Source organism: Oreochromis niloticus, linkage group LG22 (genome assembly GCF_001858045.2).
Source record: "Oreochromis niloticus isolate F11D_XX linkage group LG22, O_niloticus_UMD_NMBU, whole genome shotgun sequence".
NCBI lineage: Eukaryota > Metazoa > Chordata > Actinopteri > Cichliformes > Cichlidae > Oreochromis > Oreochromis niloticus.
In genome coordinates this window covers 13,858,937-13,876,149 of record NC_031985.2, presented here as the reverse complement: position 1 = coordinate 13,876,149, position 17,213 = coordinate 13,858,937, and the positions used below count along the sequence as shown (strand labels likewise).

At 39.7% G+C, this 17,213-nt stretch overlaps 2 protein-coding genes across 4 annotated transcripts; one reads left to right on the top strand and one right to left on the bottom strand.

The window, feature by feature from the left end:
* Positions 1-8,421: 8,421 nt before the first annotated feature.
* On the bottom strand, positions 8,422-13,610 carry meaf6 (MYST/Esa1-associated factor 6). Of its 2 annotated transcripts, XM_005452753.3 has the most exons (8): positions 13,411-13,550; positions 12,636-12,751; positions 12,178-12,265; positions 12,043-12,088; positions 11,754-11,946; positions 10,331-10,360; positions 9,417-9,450; positions 8,422-8,878 (listed from the first exon to the last, which is right to left on the bottom strand). In XM_005452753.3, exons 1-8 carry the CDS (start codon positions 13,498-13,500, stop codon positions 8,864-8,866), a joined length of 612 nt encoding a protein of 203 aa, XP_005452810.1. In that variant the 5' UTR covers positions 13,501-13,550; the 3' UTR covers positions 8,422-8,863. The 2 variants fall into 2 exon arrangements, with proteins under 2 accessions (XP_005452810.1, XP_003447231.1); XM_003447183.4 differs by lacking the exon at positions 10,331-10,360 and having other exon boundaries at positions 13,411-13,610.
* stpg1 (sperm-tail PG-rich repeat containing 1) lies at positions 13,410-17,213 on the top strand. 2 transcript variants are annotated; one of them, XM_005452751.4, is made up of 8 exons: positions 13,410-13,543; positions 13,747-13,856; positions 13,950-14,051; positions 14,623-14,793; positions 14,881-14,989; positions 15,070-15,238; positions 15,321-15,511; positions 16,175-16,547. In XM_005452751.4, the coding sequence occupies exons 2-8, from the start codon at positions 13,788-13,790 to the stop codon at positions 16,279-16,281; spliced, it is 918 nt and encodes a 305-aa protein (XP_005452808.1). In that variant the 5' UTR covers positions 13,410-13,543; positions 13,747-13,787; the 3' UTR covers positions 16,282-16,547. The 2 variants fall into 2 exon arrangements, with proteins under 2 accessions (XP_005452808.1, XP_005452809.1); XM_005452752.2 differs by lacking the exons at positions 13,410-13,543; positions 16,175-16,547 and adding an exon at positions 16,577-17,213 and having other exon boundaries at positions 13,753-13,856.

Here is a 17,213-nt window from a genome sequence, read left to right as displayed (position 1 = left end):
TTATGGGGACAATTTTAACCCTGTTGTGACATATCCAAATTAAAAATGGCTGTGGCGCCTTAACCACAAGGCCTGCATAAATCTTTCTCAAAAGGAAACGTCCTCAAGTTTATTGTGAAATGATCTGAAACACAGTGGGTGAGGAATAATGTCAAATAACTATCTGTGGGTTTATAGATGTCATCCACATCAGTGCAGCAGCTGACTGACTGACTGCTACTAGCTGAGGATGGCTCTCAACTTCACCTGCTGAATAAGCCGAGCTTGGGGAGCATCTTATGCCCAAGTCATGTGCTGAGGCGATCCTGCTCAGTGGGTCTGACTCATGAACGCTGACCGTATCACAGAGAGGGAAACTGGATGGAAACCACAACTGCATGCTTTGTGCCTCCTTAAATGCTTCCTAGAGGAGCAACACCGCCAGCATGCAGCTCAGCAGCCGCCTCCAGAAGATCTCAAGCGTCATCTGCAATCACTGTCTTGCTCTTCCTGTCCATGTAATATGTCAAGATGACATTGCTCCTGCTGTGGGAGCCAGACGCTAAGAGGAGGTGTGGTGTACCATCCCCAAGCCTCTAAAAAGACATCAGAGAGCTTAGGACTGCAGAATGAAGGGCTGCTGTCTGGCATGCTTAACAGAGATGTCTGGAAGGATCTCATGGTGTCACCAACAGGAACTCTATAATGATTATATAGATATTGACATTTTGTGCCAGAACAATTAAATATATGATGGCCTCTAATATGATGACAGCTTCACTGTGTTTTTTATTTAAATGTCGGGTGTGCAACAATGGCCCTGACATATTTTTCTTTACATCTCTCAGTTATATGCAGATTTTAAAACCATATAATCTACAAACAATCAGCATCCATGTAAACGTGAAAATCAGAATAAACAGTCACGGTTAGGTTGCTGTTTGTAAGATGTTTATCTCTCATTATGCCTCGTTGACTCTAACATGTGGACGACATGACAGCTTCTAAAGAACTGAAGCCAAAATATCTTGAGCAACCCCCTGGTTGCTTCATGGGCCATGGGCTCCACCCTGTCTGTGTTAGGGGTTGGGACACGAGGCGCCTGGGATGGATGAGTGGTTAAGAAAATGGATGGACTGCAGTCTGTACTTTCAGCTGTGAGATAACAAGAGTAACAGGCGCTATTTTCATTTAACGTGTAGAGCAGATGGACTCATGAGATTCATGAGAAGAAATATCATTTCCAAAAGTCTTTATCTTTATCTTTGAGTAGTTTTTGGTTCTGGCTGATTAATTTTAGTTAAAAACCAGTGCAGGCACGTCTTCATCAGGGCCGCGACTGACTGAAGCTGATCCAGGCCGGGATACTGACATGCTGGAAGCTGGCATCCATCTCTGAGCTGCTGGTGGATATCTGTCCTTGTTCTCACACATTCTCCCAGCGGCATCCAACCCTGCAGCTGTGTCAGCAGGACAGAGCCTCCCTAACACTGCCAGATTAGTGCAGACCTTTCTGGATCAGGAGTATAACCAGACACCTTTTTGGATAATATTTAGTCCCAGTATGTCTCCTGTTGAACATGTCAGGGTCCTTGCAAGCATCTCCACAGCATGCTAACACAAAGCTAGCCAAGAGCCCAGAGTGATGTGTAAATGGAGTGAATGCCAACCCCAGCCCAGCAGCCACAGCCTGAACTTCAACAGGAACAAAAGCAGTGATGAGCAGTCGGTCTCCACCCCCCCGTGTCTACCTGTTTATGTTTCTACTCTAGAATCACTGCCGCGATCGCCTTGAAGTCTCTTCAGGCTGGTTTTCTTTCTTGCTTTATGCTTCAGCTTTGTGTTGATACCTAAAAACTATGTCTGTCCTCATTAGGAATTAGGAATTTAAACTGTCAGCTGGTAATTATGTGATAATTGCCAACTGCAACCGCTTCTTTCTTCTTCCACACTTGCAGGGTTTTTTTGTTGTTGTCATTTTCAAGCACGCACTCTTCAGGCCCAGCTGACATTCACACAGGCCTTTGTGCAGCTTTTCACATATACAAAGTTTTAAATGTGATGTGCAATGTGTCGATATGCCCGTGCAGTTTGAAACCTCGCAATTCAACCTTCAGTTCTCAACAGACTGTATCTGGGATTACCTCATGGTTACATGAGTTTTACCTTGGCGTGTCAACCTTAAGAGAGTACTATTTTATTCATGGTTATTTAAGTATGCATTCATATCATCCTGCAAACAAACAGAGATAAAGCAACAATAAACACAAACCGAACCAATTACAAAACCTGGATGTTAGAGATAATCTTACTTCCTGTAATAATAACATAACTTAATGTGGTTTTGCCTGTGAGATAACATTTTAACCCTAAAACACAAGAAGATTTAGATGCATGTGAAGGAATGCCTAAAACTTTTAATTAAGTGTTCCACGACTAGTTTGAAACTAATGCTGTACCTTATCTGTGTCTTAACTGTGTCTGAGGCTAGTTTCCATATGGAGACACAACCACAAGTCCATTGTTTTCACTAAGCTCTGACAGGCCGCCTTCAGGGAACAGAAATGGAAAGATGGAAAACAACGCAGCAGATAAGAAAGGCTCAATTTCCAGCAGAGGTCAGCAAGGTTGAAATGAAGCTTCCAGCAATGCTTCACTTTCTGCTAAAGGAGATGTTATTTAACACTTGACACTTTGACAACTTGCTGGTTTATAACAGCACAACGAAATCATTCATTCAGATCTCGGAGCTGCCCAGGAGAGCCACAGTTATCCACATTTGGACACTAATCATCCCGTATCGATCGTTTTTAGGTTCAGAGTTGTAAACCAAATCCATTTAAGCCTCAAACTGCACTCTCATTGCTGTAAATCACTAATCTAAAAATCAGAGGATCAAGTACAAGAGATTGCTGTAGAACAGTCAGGCCTGTTTTGTGTAATAAGACCGTATCTCTCACAATAAAAAACACCACACTGCTGAGTTTAACTTCAGGAATCCAGCTCGGTCTCCAGCAGCTGAATTAATGCTTCGCCTTGGTCAGTATTTCCAAATAATTTCCTGAAGTGACAGGAAATGAAGCTCAGATATGCTGTTAAGTGGCATAGCACACATTGCTCATTCATGCTTCATTATTCACACACACCCCAAGGTTGAACATGTGGAATGTATTCTGGTGCGAGCCCGAGTTTCCAGCCAGATCGCATTACGTAGTCTGAAGTGTTTCTGGATGTGACTCTGGGCTGAGTCATGGGCTGACATGTAGCCCGGGGCCCAGACGCAGTCTCTTTACTATCTATCTGTCAGACAGCTCATGTAGCTCATGAGGGAATAACACTGCTGGGAGAAACCTGCGCGCCATGTCTGCAAACTGGTGCTAAAGCATGTCGTTCGTCATAAATCAGTAGCCCAGGTAAGGACCGAAAACAGGAAATAAAATACACGCCTGCAGGTATGAAGCACGGTTTATAGTAGCTGTCTAATGGTAGTGCTAAAAATCAGAGATATTTTCACTGCGTTCACTAAGAAAAAGTGAGTGAATGCAGGCACCACATTGGATGAGTGGGCGACCAATATGCCAAAGGTCAGTTTAGGGGCCACCCCAGACCACTTCCTGCATGCTGTTACCCCCACTCTCTCCCTGCCTTCCTGTACATTCACTTTAATGTTCTATGAAATAAGGGCAGAAATATCAAAAATAAATCTTCACTGTGCTGAAAGAAATGTGACTAAACGGTCATTATGTGGAAATGTCTGTTATGCTGTCTCAGGCCTTTATAGAAGTATTACACTTGAAATAAACTTTATAGATTATAAGTATATTTCTGTATTAAAGTAAAATAATCTATCGACTGAACAACTACACCACCTTGAGCCATCAATTTCCTGATTTTTAATCAATGATTTTGGAGCTCCAAGCACCTACAGTCAGGTATAGTGGATAAGAGCCAAGTTCTGAGGTAGAAAAATATGTTTGTCTTTTTCTTTTTAACTTCATTTATAATGTTTATGTAATGTGTTTTGTTTATTTTACTTTTATTTTTAGGTATTATCTGCATCTCTTTATTAAAATTAAACTACCATAAAAATTACAGATTGTTTGTTTCTTTGTAAATGAGCAAACTTAAAAATTCAGCAGGTGATCAAATAATAATTTCACCCACTGTAACTATCAAATATGAAGTAAACGTGGCATAACTAAACAAAATGTAAAAAAAAAGTCTGTTGTGATGACATCATTGTGACTTTCTTTTACACATTTCTTGAAGCTCTACAAATATTTTTTAATCGGAAATCCAGCTTCTCTTTGATCTAAAAGATCATTTTTCTTGTTTATCTCATAATTTCATATAAAACTTCTAGTTCAATGCCCTGCAGCACTCATTTTGCTTCCTTATGGATAACACCAGAGCCGTTTCTCACTTAATGGCTTTTGGGAACACCGGTGACTCCCATGTACAGAAAAACTTTATTAAAAGCTGTTCATATTTTTTAAAATAATATTAATAATAATAAATCATAATTAAGATTCAAATTCAAATTTTCTTTATCATTATTACGCCTCTTTTTTGTCATGTATGTCTAAACTGAGTGCCATATACGTTCCAGGATGGTGAAGATTGTTTGCTGGTGTTGCTCTGTGTGTGTGTGTGTAGTTTTTTTTTGTTTTTTTTTTTACAAGATAATAATTTAAATAATACATAATAGGTTAAATAATGTAATTTTTTTAGATGTAAGAGTTAAGATATAAAGAATTACATAATTTTTACATTGTTAAATGTTCAGGCAGGTGTCTCTGTGGACTACAGTGTTCACCGATGTAGTGAGAGTAGGGAGGAGATTCTTAGTGGGACTGAACAGGACTGACAAGATTAGAAATGAGCAGATCAGAGGGACAGCTCAGGTTGAGCGGTTTGGAGACAAAGTTAGAGATGCGAGGTTGAGATGGTTTGGAAGGATAGTGGATATGTTAAACAAAGGGATGTTGAATATAGAGCTCCCAGGCAGAGGGGAAAAGGAGAAGACCACAGAAACCTCTGAAAATGTGGGATTGTGCATAAAAATGGTTCTACTTCTGAAATAGTTCATGCAGGATTTTTGTAAACCTCCCTGAATTATACCGAAGGTCAATCAAGTCTTCAATCACATTTCGATTGTTAGATTTCTAATTCACTGTGGTGGCGTACAGTGTTTGGACAAAATTGTGTTTTTGTCCCAAACAGAATAATTTCAGTCTGAAAGCCCTAAATGTCCTTTATCGAAGTGGGACTTCCTTAAATAACAAGTCGTGGGTCATTGTGACTTTTCCAGGATTTATCCTCTGAGGACAGAAAGGAATAAAAAATAATGCCAATCCATCTGGTAGTTGTTGAAGTATTTAAGTCATGAACCAAAACATTGGCTTGGCACAGACCCTGGTAAACACATTCATTTTCCATCTAGTTTTTGTTGACCAGAAAAGAAGTGTCAGCTTCACAACAGCACTAAAGAAAAAAGTCAGCCGCACAGTTTTCAGACTATACGAATGTCTCTGCAAAAAAATATTGATATTCACCCAGCAGATGTTGAAATATTTCAGTCTGGACCAAAGTGGTGGACTGACTGGCCATCGATAGCCAGCATCCACAGTCCAGCTAAAAAACTGCCCGTTACAAAAACGGAGCAGTAAAAACAGTCAGTGTGTCATTTCTACCAGATGAAATGTGACTGTGGGATGGAGCTGTGGTGGAAACCGAGGAATGTATTCCAGGAATCTTCCCAGTCGGTCTCTCCATCATATGTGTTTGTCAGCAGCTCTGTTTCCTCAGAGCTGCTGACAAACGCCGGACTCCATCTCTCCCATGATGTTTCAGTCCAGCGTGACTAATAACATTGTCACAGCAACACTCAGGTATCCAGCTTTTGAGTTACTCATGAGGAATTTAAATGTGTGTTTTTAATCCAAATATCCATATAGGGAAGAACTGAGTGGAGGCTCGCTAAAAGAGCCTCAAAGGAACCGTTTGGTTTGGTTTCTACAACAAAAAAGACATGATGCTGAAGATAAAGGAGCTCAGATTTGTGTAATTCACACAGTAAAATGTAACGAATGTGGTATTAAGCACGGACTAACTCCTTCAGAGTCCAAAAATAGTCTGTTCGGCTAAAATGTTTCAGTTTTTTACTTGGCAGCAAATAAATAACATCTCAGCATTTTTACCAGAAATGCTGAGATGTTATTTAAAAGTCATACGCACCATTTCCCGTTACATTAAGATTCCCTTTGACTGGAAGTATTTTTATTGCATTCCACATGTTATTACCGTGAAATCATAGACCTCAGTACGTCCCTGCAGTTTAATCCAAAGATCATGTTCAAACAGAATCATTTTGATCCTGATGTGTTGCCTCATCCTTCACCAAACACCTGTGAAGCATCCAAGGGGCTAAAAGATGACGCCACTTAAGGGTCATTCTAAAAGAGAGTGACTCCCATGATAAAATATCTTTTTTGTAAATACTTTAGAAGCTGTTAAATCGGCTCATGCCAATGAACCTCTCTTTAAGGCTTCAGTCACACAGGCCTAGGACTGGTCAGCGATTCCCAGTTGCTGGGAAAACGTGTGTATTCCATGACTGGTTGTGGAGTGATTACTGAAGGTTGCTGGCAGTCACTAGTATCTAATTAGTCAATAAGAGGTATATGGGGCTGCACCACAAACCCGCTTGTGATTGCTTTTGTTACTTGCATGAAGTCGTGGTTATCAGTAGTTTGCATAGAAGACGCCAGCTTGTCTGCAAACCTCTTTCCTGTTTGTAACCTTTACTTCAAAGGTGAAATTTCTCCATTGACTGTTTGTATCCACTTCTTTAAGTTACACTCCTCTTCGGAGAGTAAGTAGCGAGTGTTTTGCAAGCAAGTCTGTATCTTCGATGCACACTGTGGGCAACTACAACAATCTGCTAGCAACCAAAGCAATCCCAGTGAGGCTTTTAATGCAGCATCCTCTTCACCTGGTGGTAACCAGGAACCTGCCTGGGAAACGCACATTTTTCCTTAGCAACCAGAGGTCAGCAGGGAGGTCAGAGAGTAGTCTTTAGGCCTGCATGACTGAACCCGAATGTCTATGGCACAGGTGTCGAACTCCAGGCCTCGAGGGCCGGTGTCCTGCAGGTTTTAGATGTGTCCTTGATCCAACACAGCTGATTTAAATGGCTAAATGACCTCCTCAACATGTGTTGAAGTTCTCTAGAAGCCTGTTAATGAACTAATCATTTCATTCAGGTGTGTTGACCCAGGGTGAGATCTAAAACCTGCAGGACACTGGCCCTTGAGGCCTGGAGTTCGACACCCCTGATCTGTGGTGTTGGCGGCTTCTGTGCATTTCGAATCTAATTATATATTAAAATAATGTAGATGATACAGCCTGTATAAGTTTGTCCTTATGGATGGCCAGAATTCATATTCCATAAACAGATTGGCAACGTGACCACGGTTAGGGCCACCTTTTACACACAGACTATGGAAAAACCTAGATCGGACTATGTTGAATCTAAAGAAGCTTTGTCCTCTGATTTTAAAGTAACTATAGAAGGATTTATTTATCTCAGGCACTCTTTGGTAATGTAAAACAGAGGAATTTGGAGACATTAACACAAATAAACATTAGAGGACATGTGTGGAGTCTTCTAAAAAGACAGCATGTGGCCTGCTTTATAAAATGCTGATTAGTTGAACAGGAAAGGAGTTCATCACAAATATTTAAGCCCAAAATAAAATACAAGAGAAGTGATCAATGTCAGATATTTGCATTCAGTCATCTTCCAGCAATGCATTGCTACAGCTTTGAGATATATATAAAAAAGTGACTTTACTTTACATTTATAAACTTGAGTAGCATAATGTGAACTTTTCTGGCAAAAGTAGCAAGTGAAAGCTAATTAATCCTGCCCTCAATTTCCAAAACTTTCTGACTTGGTTCTGCACTGACCCCTGGATTTGGAGTAATTGTACAGCATTTGCTCAGCCTGGTATGTTTATATATAAAAACCCAACCTAAACAGGGGTGGCACCCTGCTTCTGTCTTCTAGCGCCACCTAGTGGAAAAAAAAGAATGCTGGACGGTTCATCTTTCTAACATTTCACAAAATACCGTAAAAGATATTCAAGTATTTTATCAAGTAAAGCCATTCAAGTTTAGGACTAAGACGATCCGCACAACCATGTGCTGACAACCATCAGATTGTGCTCTTGTGTACTTAAATAAACATTTTAATGAAAACAAGCTGAGAACTGACAGACGAGAATGTGCCGGCTATTTTCTGCACTAGTTGCATAAACACTGTTGATATTTGTATTCATATACTTGCTATATGTGTGGGAATGTTAGGCTAAAGGAAAGCTTCCCGTCATGACATTTTAATAACAGCCACATACCTCGAACATTTTAATAACCAAAACATATTCTTGCTGAAGTATTTTATTTTTTTGCCAAACAAACAATGTCATAAAAGAATTTGGGGCATTTAAGGGCAATCTGACCATGTAATGCTTAACAAAAAAAGACTTTACTTTCTTACAATGGGAAACAAGAAAATTAGCAACACAATAAATACAGTCATTTTCTTAAAAAAAAAACAAAAAAACAAAACCAAAACACTATACAAGATGATGTGTTACTAGTGGAGAGCCCCACTAGGCGACAAGTAACAAGCAACACCGTATTTCTACTGAAGGTAGATCAAAAAGTGAACCCCATCCAGTGGTTGGTGGTGAGGGGAATGTTTCAATTGATGTACACAGTACAGGCTGAAATATGACAACAACATCAAAAAAGAAGAGTGAATAAAAAGAAAAGTCCAGAAATCTCATGAATGCTCATGTGTCCAGGTCCTCCAGGTGTTTTAAGTCGAGTAATCCTGCACATAAAAATAAGAGCCAAGTCACACTTAAAGTTATTCATCAATCAGTCGACTAAAGTAATTATTACTTAAATTAAAAGAAATACTTTTTTCAGTTGTTTTTAGGTAAGGAAATAAAAAACGTCATAGATGACAGGAATCTGGATATTTAAGATTTCAGGCTGTTGGTCAGATGATCTAAACTTCTGAATTTAAACGATCAGCTTCCATTTTATTAAAAGATAAAATGATTAACTGTAGTTTTTTTTTAATCCCCAAATTTGGAAAATTCATGTGTCGCAGCTGCCAAAACGATACAAACACAACCTGTAATGTCTAAATGTCTAAAACATATTTTATTGACCTGAACTTTCTTATTTAATTAATGTATGAATAAAAATACAGTAAGGAATCTAGCCTCTATAAAACAAATAGCTCTATCCAAGAGATTCAATAAAGCAAAAGTAAAGCAAAACAGTGACTACAAGTAATAAAAGCAGCAAAGTAAATGTCAAAGACATTAAAGTGTCTCAGTGTAACAGAACAGTGAACTTACAGCTCTGGGTTTCTTGTTAACCTTCATGTCAAACCTGAAACAAGAACAAAGACAGCATTAGTCATCTCACATTAAAATCCTGCTTCTGATGGGAATTATGGAGAAAAGCAGTGCCACTACTGTACCATGAAGAAGCCTAAAAAATAAAAAAAAATAAGCCTGGTAACAATAAAACTACATGACCGCATGATTGTTCTTGCTCACACACAACCTCCTAACCAATCCGTCATCTAACGAGCAACCCAGCAAACGGAGCTGAAGAAGCAAAACTGAAATGAATCTGGGTAGAAAGATGTGGGAAAACCCATCAACAAGCAAGAAAATCTACTGACGCTCAGAGTGCTGGATGCTGGCATGCATTTAAGAAAATATGTACATATCAAAGAATGAAGTGTTGGACATGCAGTACGACTGAGTAATAAAATAATAAGCAGGCTTCAATTCAAACTAACCCTACAGAAGGAGAAAATTAATAATTAAAATCAAATCATGCATTAAAAAAAGTTAAAACATGTAAAAATAAAAAGTAAAAATTGAAATAAAATGAAATGTTAAAATCAAAAAGGTTTGAAGTTAAAATGAAGCTTAATTAAAACTGATGCAAAAATAAGTAAAAATCAGAAATTAAATTAAAACTTAAAATAAAATAGATGTAAAAATAAAGTAAACATATGCAAAAATTGAAGAATAAAAAAAAAAATTATTCAAATCAAATAAAAGAATAAAACTTAAAAAGAAGTAAAAATTAGTTGAAATCAAAATTTAAAAAAGAAAAAAGCAAAGATTTAGAGAATATAAAAATAAAAATAGTAAGAGGACATAGAGGACAGGAAAACGGTGGATAATTTGATGATGGGGTTAGTAGCAGGCAGGATGTAAACGTGACAGGAGCAGGAAGTAAAATTCAGACTTACTCAAAGTCATAATCAAACATGGCAGAAGGACTGAGGGAGCAGCATTAGGGGAGGGAAGAGAGCAGCAGCTGTTAGTTTACCAACCTGAGCCTAAAGCCCTACGAGTATATAAAACTGCAGTCCAGACTTTAGAGAGTGAGAGCACCACCCCATCACGCCGTGTTAGGAGGAGAACCTGCTGTGTTAATATGTAGGCATAAACAGTGAGGCCCGAGTCAACAAAAAACATGTCGACATGACACGTTAAACCTAATTTGTCTTAACAAACTTGTCATTTATTGACCCTCCGATAATCTCAGAATAACCAGGTTATTCTGAGATTGTAAAGCTTGGTGATGTGGACCAGAAATCTCTCAACATATTTTAGGCTGAATACCAAAACAATACCCTCCATTCTCTCTGAAAGCAGAAGCTCAAATGTCACAAACACTTCAATTAACCTGCTGTAAGACATCTGTTAAGTTGTCACAAAAAACAAAAACAAAAAAGGGAGCAATTTTATCTCGGAAAACATGTTATTCATCTACTGCTGCCTCAACTGGTTAGTCTGTGCTATATCGTGACTTTGGTTTTTTCTTTGCTTTATGATTGCTTTTGTCATGCATGGGAACACCAGCACACCCAAAATATCTTTTTTTGGCTTGTTGTGCACTAATTACGACCAACTCTCGTGTCTCCAGCACAGCTTGCGTGTACTCGGGCTGGATATGCAAGTGTACAAGCAGATCTGCAAGTGTCAGATAACAGAGGGAGATGCTGAAACAGGAGGAAAAAGTGATACGTTCAGTAAAAAACAAAACAAAAGACACACAAAAAAAACAATCGCATTCATTTCCCTGCTATTACTTTTTCCCCTTTTTGATTTTTTGTTTTTCCCTGAACTGTGACATCTGTCATCGAGGAAAAGACTACAGTGAGTGCTGAGGATCGCAAAGTGTGAATACTTCTTCTGTCCAGAAGAATGCTCCTTCATTCAACCATGAGAAAATTTAATAGTCTACTGGAAGAGAAAATACTCCTTTTATACTGGCCTGCCCCCAAAATACCTTTAAATAACCCCCACTGTGTACACACTCACACACAAAGGGAGCAAAAAAACAAGACAAGAGCTACTGGAATCCAAGTTGCAAACTTATTCTAGCCATACTAGATCACTTTTTGTGATCTCTCTGTGAACAACGCAATTCAATGAGCTCTCGCAGGTACAGGCAGTAAAATAAGAAATAGACTCCCTGGTGTCTCTGATTGAAGCCACGGGGGTTTAGTCACTAGTAGGAACTTTGATGTATACAGAAATTTTGTGCAAACATGTTCTGTAACGTGGCTTGCCAAGAGCAGTCTACATGAACGGCTATGGACAATCAAAAAATGGAAGGAGATTTTAACAGCATGCTGACCCCACCGTCATTCCTTTATTTAATACCTGTGTCTGTTTTTGTTCTTCCTCTTCTTGTGGCTCCCGTGGTGGCTGCCTGAGGAGGAGGAGGAAGCAGCCTTCTGAGGCTTCAGGTCCTGCAGCGTCGAGTCCACATCCTCCGTGTCTTCCTGGCTGGGCTCGTTTTCTTGGTTCTGGAGATCTGGAGAGGCATCGCTTTCTGTGCCGCTGCCTGCCTCACCTGAAGAAATCAAAACAACAGCATAAATGACACAAATTACCACCAGTCCACAAAATACAAACTTTTAATGCTGCTTAGCTCAAAAGCAAAACTCACGCTTTTCATTCATGTGATCTGGTATACCACCGAGTGCACAAACGGCCTGTAAAAATGTCACAGATTGAACAGTTTAGTAAGTGCTTTTTGTTATTATGCAGCATATCTGTTTAAAATAATAAGCAAAAGACTTACTGCAACTGATGTAACAGATGACTTGCTGAATAAACGCTCAGCTTCTTTGAATTTCCTATTCCGTCTATCAGTCTTACTATTGGAGTTCCTGTTAAATTAAAACAAGCAAACAAAAATGTAAAAAAAAATTAAACAATGGTTTGGTCCAAAAGTGGTTCCAAACGCCCACACTGGGAATAAGAAAAAATTGCGTATTTTAAATTATTTTAAGTTTTTCCTTATGAAAAGAAAAGAAAGTTCTTCAGACCCCCCCCCACCCAACTTTAACTTAAAAAAAAGTTGGACGTCCTGCTTCAACATCAACTAGATGTAGTTTTTTTTTTTCTTAATAATTTTACTGGAACTTGATTTCAGCCATCGGCTGTACTCTTCTTCCTCCTGCTGGCTTGTACGTAACTAATACAAGTCAATGGCTGACTTTTCATTTAGTGTAAATGCATTTCCACCAAGCTGCTTACTTTTGGTTGGTGAGGTATCTGTCCCATCCTCTGATGATGTTGCCATACATCTGGGTGTCTTCTAGGTAGCTGCCTTCAAATGCATATATTTGTCTTTCCAAGTTCACCAATGTCTCCTGTGACAGTGAAGAACGTGAAGGAAAAGAATAAATGTTAGATATCTGAGTTTTAGTCATTGTATTAATCAACCTGGCTGGTAAACTTTTAACAGACATTTATTTATAGACACACAAATTAGGATAATAAAATATGTCCCTTTTGAAGTGTTAATTATTCACTTGCATTTGCAGGAAGAATTCAGTGAGCGCGCAAAAGTGAAGATAGCGATGTCTGTCGCAATGCTGATTTATTCCTCATGCCAGAGAGGCAACAATATCACAGGTATCTGGCTGGATGTACACAATACACATGTGACACCAACTTATCGCGAGAACTTGGCCAAGCAGGGCGGCTGCTAAAATTTGGCTACGCTAAGCTGTTAGAATATTTTGTCAAAAGCGCTGCTGTAAAGTCGGTATACGTAAAAACACTTAAAAGAAATATTAAGAGAGCTGCATGGAGTCTTGTTACTACTAACACTACTCTTAATCAAACGTTATCAGCCAAACAACGCTGTCGACCCGCTAACTAAGTGAGCCGCTACCGCTAGCTCCGGCTAACATTAGTTTAGCATGTAGCGGGGCCTCGGCTAGCAGCGCGCACGAGAAAATTTCACGCGGTAAAATACTAAATGCGACGTTTATTTTATAACGAAACCACCTTAACGTCTACTTACGGCGAGTTCTTGTTTCCTCTTTACGAGCTCAGCGAGCTCCCGGCGAGTGTCCGGGATCTGCGGCGGAGTCGCCTTCGCATGCATCGCCATGACGGATAGCCGCTTAAAGTGGACACTAAACAGGGGAGACTAGGTACAATAAAGAAGCCCGCCTCCATTTCACCGACAGGTGGCGCTGGAGTCTCGCGATAGATCTGTTTTCACATCACCATAGCAACTGCTTTAAAATTCCAAGGACCTCGAATAGCGTCAGATGGCTTCGACTGAGTCCAAAGTGGAAATAGTTATAAATTCTTAAGCTGAAAACGTGACATAATGGTTTCTTTTATCTTGTAGCTAGTAAAAGATGTTCAATACAAGCTAAGTACCAAATAGCGATGACAACACATCAGGAAAAGAAGGGCTTTTCCACCCAGGCTAATAGGTTTGCTTCTCAAATTAGTCTGGTAGGAAGTTTAACTCCATCAAAATTCAAAGCATTTTAAAAGAATAATAATAACAGTGCCGCATAAATAACGTGTGTGGTCTTTGTGTGTCAGAGTGAAAGTCCAGGACCGGGAACCTACGACTGCTTTACCAGCACTGAAGTCAACAGTCCTTCCTTCTCAAAGAGAGGCACCACCGGCTTTTTCCCATCCAAGGTCAGGAGGTCCACTATGTATCATCTTGAAACGCCTTTGGGCATTTATTCTTGTTGATTATTTGTACGAGTCAAATCAGTTTTGTTTTGTTAAATCATACTTTTTGCCCCAATAGGGCTTTAAAAAAATCCTTACTTACCCTGTAAGTTATTTTCCCCCCAGCATCATTGCTAGTGGATTTTGTCTGTGTGCCTTTTTATGTATTGCCTGATCCAGGATGATTTTCTCCTATGGGAGACAATAAAGTTATCTTATCATTGTTAGATTGGTGTACACACCCTGCCATTCATCCTATGTTAACAGACTTCAGCTTCACTACAACCCTAATTTGAATAATCTGGCAGGAGATGGCAACCTTTAATGTCAAAGTATCCTTTTCTGAGCAATTTGTGACCAAAAAAAAAGTATGGAGCCACAAAACATCCTTGAGCCTTATAATGAAGATGACACAGAACTTAAAGTCAGTGTTAGTTATGGCTCCAGTACTCAGTTTACCTGATTACTTTTAGTCTAATAAATTTTAATCCCCTGCTGCTTTTAAATGTCTTCATCACTTCATCCTCTCTTCCAGGTTGACAGAAGGCCACAGAGACCCACTCCAGGCCCAAATGCATACAACCTACAGAGTTCCTTCATAAATAAATATGACTTCAACACTGGAGCCTCCAGGGTCTTCAGGCTGCCCATAGCTGTGCAGATGGATGGTCCCAAACATATAACTCCAGCTCCAAATCAGTATGATGTATGTGTGCTGATTATAAAAGCTGATTCAGGGTGTAATCTCTGAGATCCTGTTGTGTATTTTGTGTCATTTTTTCTTTCTGTACAGGTCAGTTGTGTGAGGAGAGTAAGCATCTCCTCAGTGGTTGGTACAGCGCCTTTCCTCTCAAGAACAACACGGGATTCATTTTGCCCAAACAAAAATGTGCCATCACCAGGTCTGCTTTGAAGTTTTGTCTCTTTTAGCCTCTTATTAAATTTGCACTTAAATTTTTAATTAAAAAAAAACTTCTAAAAGGCCACTACGAGGTGAACAGCAGCTTAATCCAGCATGGTTCAAAGGCGGTCTCGTCACCCTTCAGATCAAAAACTCACAGAATCCTTCCTCCGGCCGACCACCGTGTGCCGGGCCCGGGGGCCTACAACCCCCATCAGGCACCCACCCCAGTGAAGAAGACCATCCTTCCGTAAGTAACCATACAATGTTTAGGTTTTGCTACTTTTTTTTTTTATTATCTAAAGTTTATATCGTTTTATGTGTGTTTGAAGGAGAAGATATTTTTTGGCAATAGCAGCACCTCCTCAGACTGTACCTAAGGATCCTCCTTTGCCGGGCCCTGGGCACTATGACATAGGGCAGTATGACCGGCCATCAAAGCAGTCCATACCCACTGCTGCTTTTGCATCCAGAACTCAAAGAATACCCCAAAAACCGATGGCTGATAAGATCCCAGGACCAGGTAATAAGATAAATGAGGCAGTTTTCTCACATGCATTTGATCTCTGATTTACTGGGCCTTAAATAACACTGGTGCACATGGCAATATAGATATCCAGCACAGTCAGATCAGGCATTGGCCGTTCTGTAGTCTGAAAGCTCCTCGGTACAGTTATTGTGATATTGGATTGAATCTGCTGTATTTAACACGTTAGCTATCTTTCCTAGACCACATGCATTTTTTTTTTTAATCCAGCAAAACGGGTGCCCATTGAAACTTTTCTGTGTACACGGAGTGGCTGTTGTGTGGCCAACCATTTCCTAACAATAGTGATCATTCGGATAGTCTAATTTTATATTAAAAAGCTTTTTTATTTTTTTGTTGCAACATTTCAGTCAATATTTTCATTATGCATGGATACAGCATCTGTCCCGGGTTCAGTTTTTGTCTTTAACCTCATTGCTTAGCTCAGAACATTGCTGTAGTCTTCATGTATTATTGCATCTATTAAAAACATATTTCTGTACAGACAGGAAAGAAGCTTGAATGAGAACTTTCTTTTTCATTTGTTTAGGTTACATTCTACTTTTTGATGCTTGGTTCTTAAAAATGCGAAAGTCTGGTGAGAATTAATTTGCCTATAGTTTGCCTCACTTGCTCTCTTCTCTTTCCCCTCACTCACAGATGGTTTTGGCAGATGGTTCCCCCTTCCTGAACCGGGATCTACCAGAGGTTTCTTCCTGTTAAAAGGAAGCTTTTCCTCTCCACTGTCACCAAATGCTTCCTCATAGGGGGCTTGTGTGATTTTTGGTCTTTCTTTCTAATACTGTAGGAATCTTGTGTCCACTGTTGTGATTTGGTGTTACATAATTAAAATGGAATTGACTGAATCTGTTTGAAACAAGGCGTCTTTAATAAACTGGTGGTTTACACATTTGCCTAACTAGCTTTGATCCCAGGAGGAGATACAAAAAAAGATCTGCCAAACCAAACATGTGGAGCAATCCCTTATGAATAAAGGAGCAGCCAAAGTAGTTGTTATTGCATTCATGAAAGCATTAAGTAAAACTTTCTCTCTCCTTCCAGGTTTATATAATCCACAGCCCTTGTCAAAGCAGTCCTTCTTTTACAACGACTCCAGAGTCTGGGTTCCTGTGTGAAGCTTCCAGCTCAGACTGCACTGTAGATACGTACATCTTCACTCAGATGAACTGTGATTGTTGCTATTCTTTGATCGGCACTTTTAGAGTGAATAAGATGAAAATTAAATGTTTGCACCAATTTAGTCTCTAGTTCCGTGTTTATGTTGGCCAATCAGACCTTGGAATGTTTGGATGTTTTCGGAAATGAATCATAATTAGTATTTATCCACTGTGGTGGTGGTGGTGGTCAAATGCCAGAATTCTTGAAAAGCCATATGTTTTGTCCTTGTGGATTTGATGCTCTAAAGTGATATAGAAGAAAGTGTTGGCACAGTCCCCAGCAGCTGCCGGTCCAGCCAATGGTACGCCACAGTAACAGCTGAGAGCTCGAGATGACACCACTCTGCCAACTGCCAGAGGGCAGGCGGAGGGGTGGAGTGACTGTGTATGTGAGCAATGTGACTGACTGGGCATGAGGCAGGGTGGTGTTTAACCCAAAAGACAAATGGACGCATCACTCAGTCCCTGTATCACATGTTGCATTGGAGCTGAGTCTTTCACAATGTTTTAAAAAAATCAAA

Excerpts from the sequence above, each read along its gene's own strand:
- meaf6 (XM_005452753.3), bottom strand. The coding sequence starts at position 13,500 with ATGGCGATGCATGCGAAGGCGACTCCGCCGCAGATCCCGGACACTCGC. Across the intron at positions 12,266-12,635 it reads AGATACCTCACCAACCAAAA|GAACTCCAATAGTAAGACTG; the intron begins GTAAGCAGCTTG and ends TTAATTTAACAG. Across the intron at positions 11,947-12,042 it reads AGATCACATGAATGAAAAGC|GTGAGGCAGGCAGCGGCACA; the intron begins GTGAGTTTTGCT and ends TGATTTCTTCAG.
- stpg1 (XM_005452751.4), top strand. The coding sequence starts at position 13,788 with ATGACAACACATCAGGAAAAGAAGGGCTTTTCCACCCAGGCTAATAGG. Across the intron at positions 14,990-15,069 it reads CAAAAATGTGCCATCACCAG|GCCACTACGAGGTGAACAGC; the intron begins GTCTGCTTTGAA and ends AACTTCTAAAAG. Across the intron at positions 15,512-16,174 it reads TGATAAGATCCCAGGACCAG|ATGGTTTTGGCAGATGGTTC; the intron begins GTAATAAGATAA and ends CCTCACTCACAG.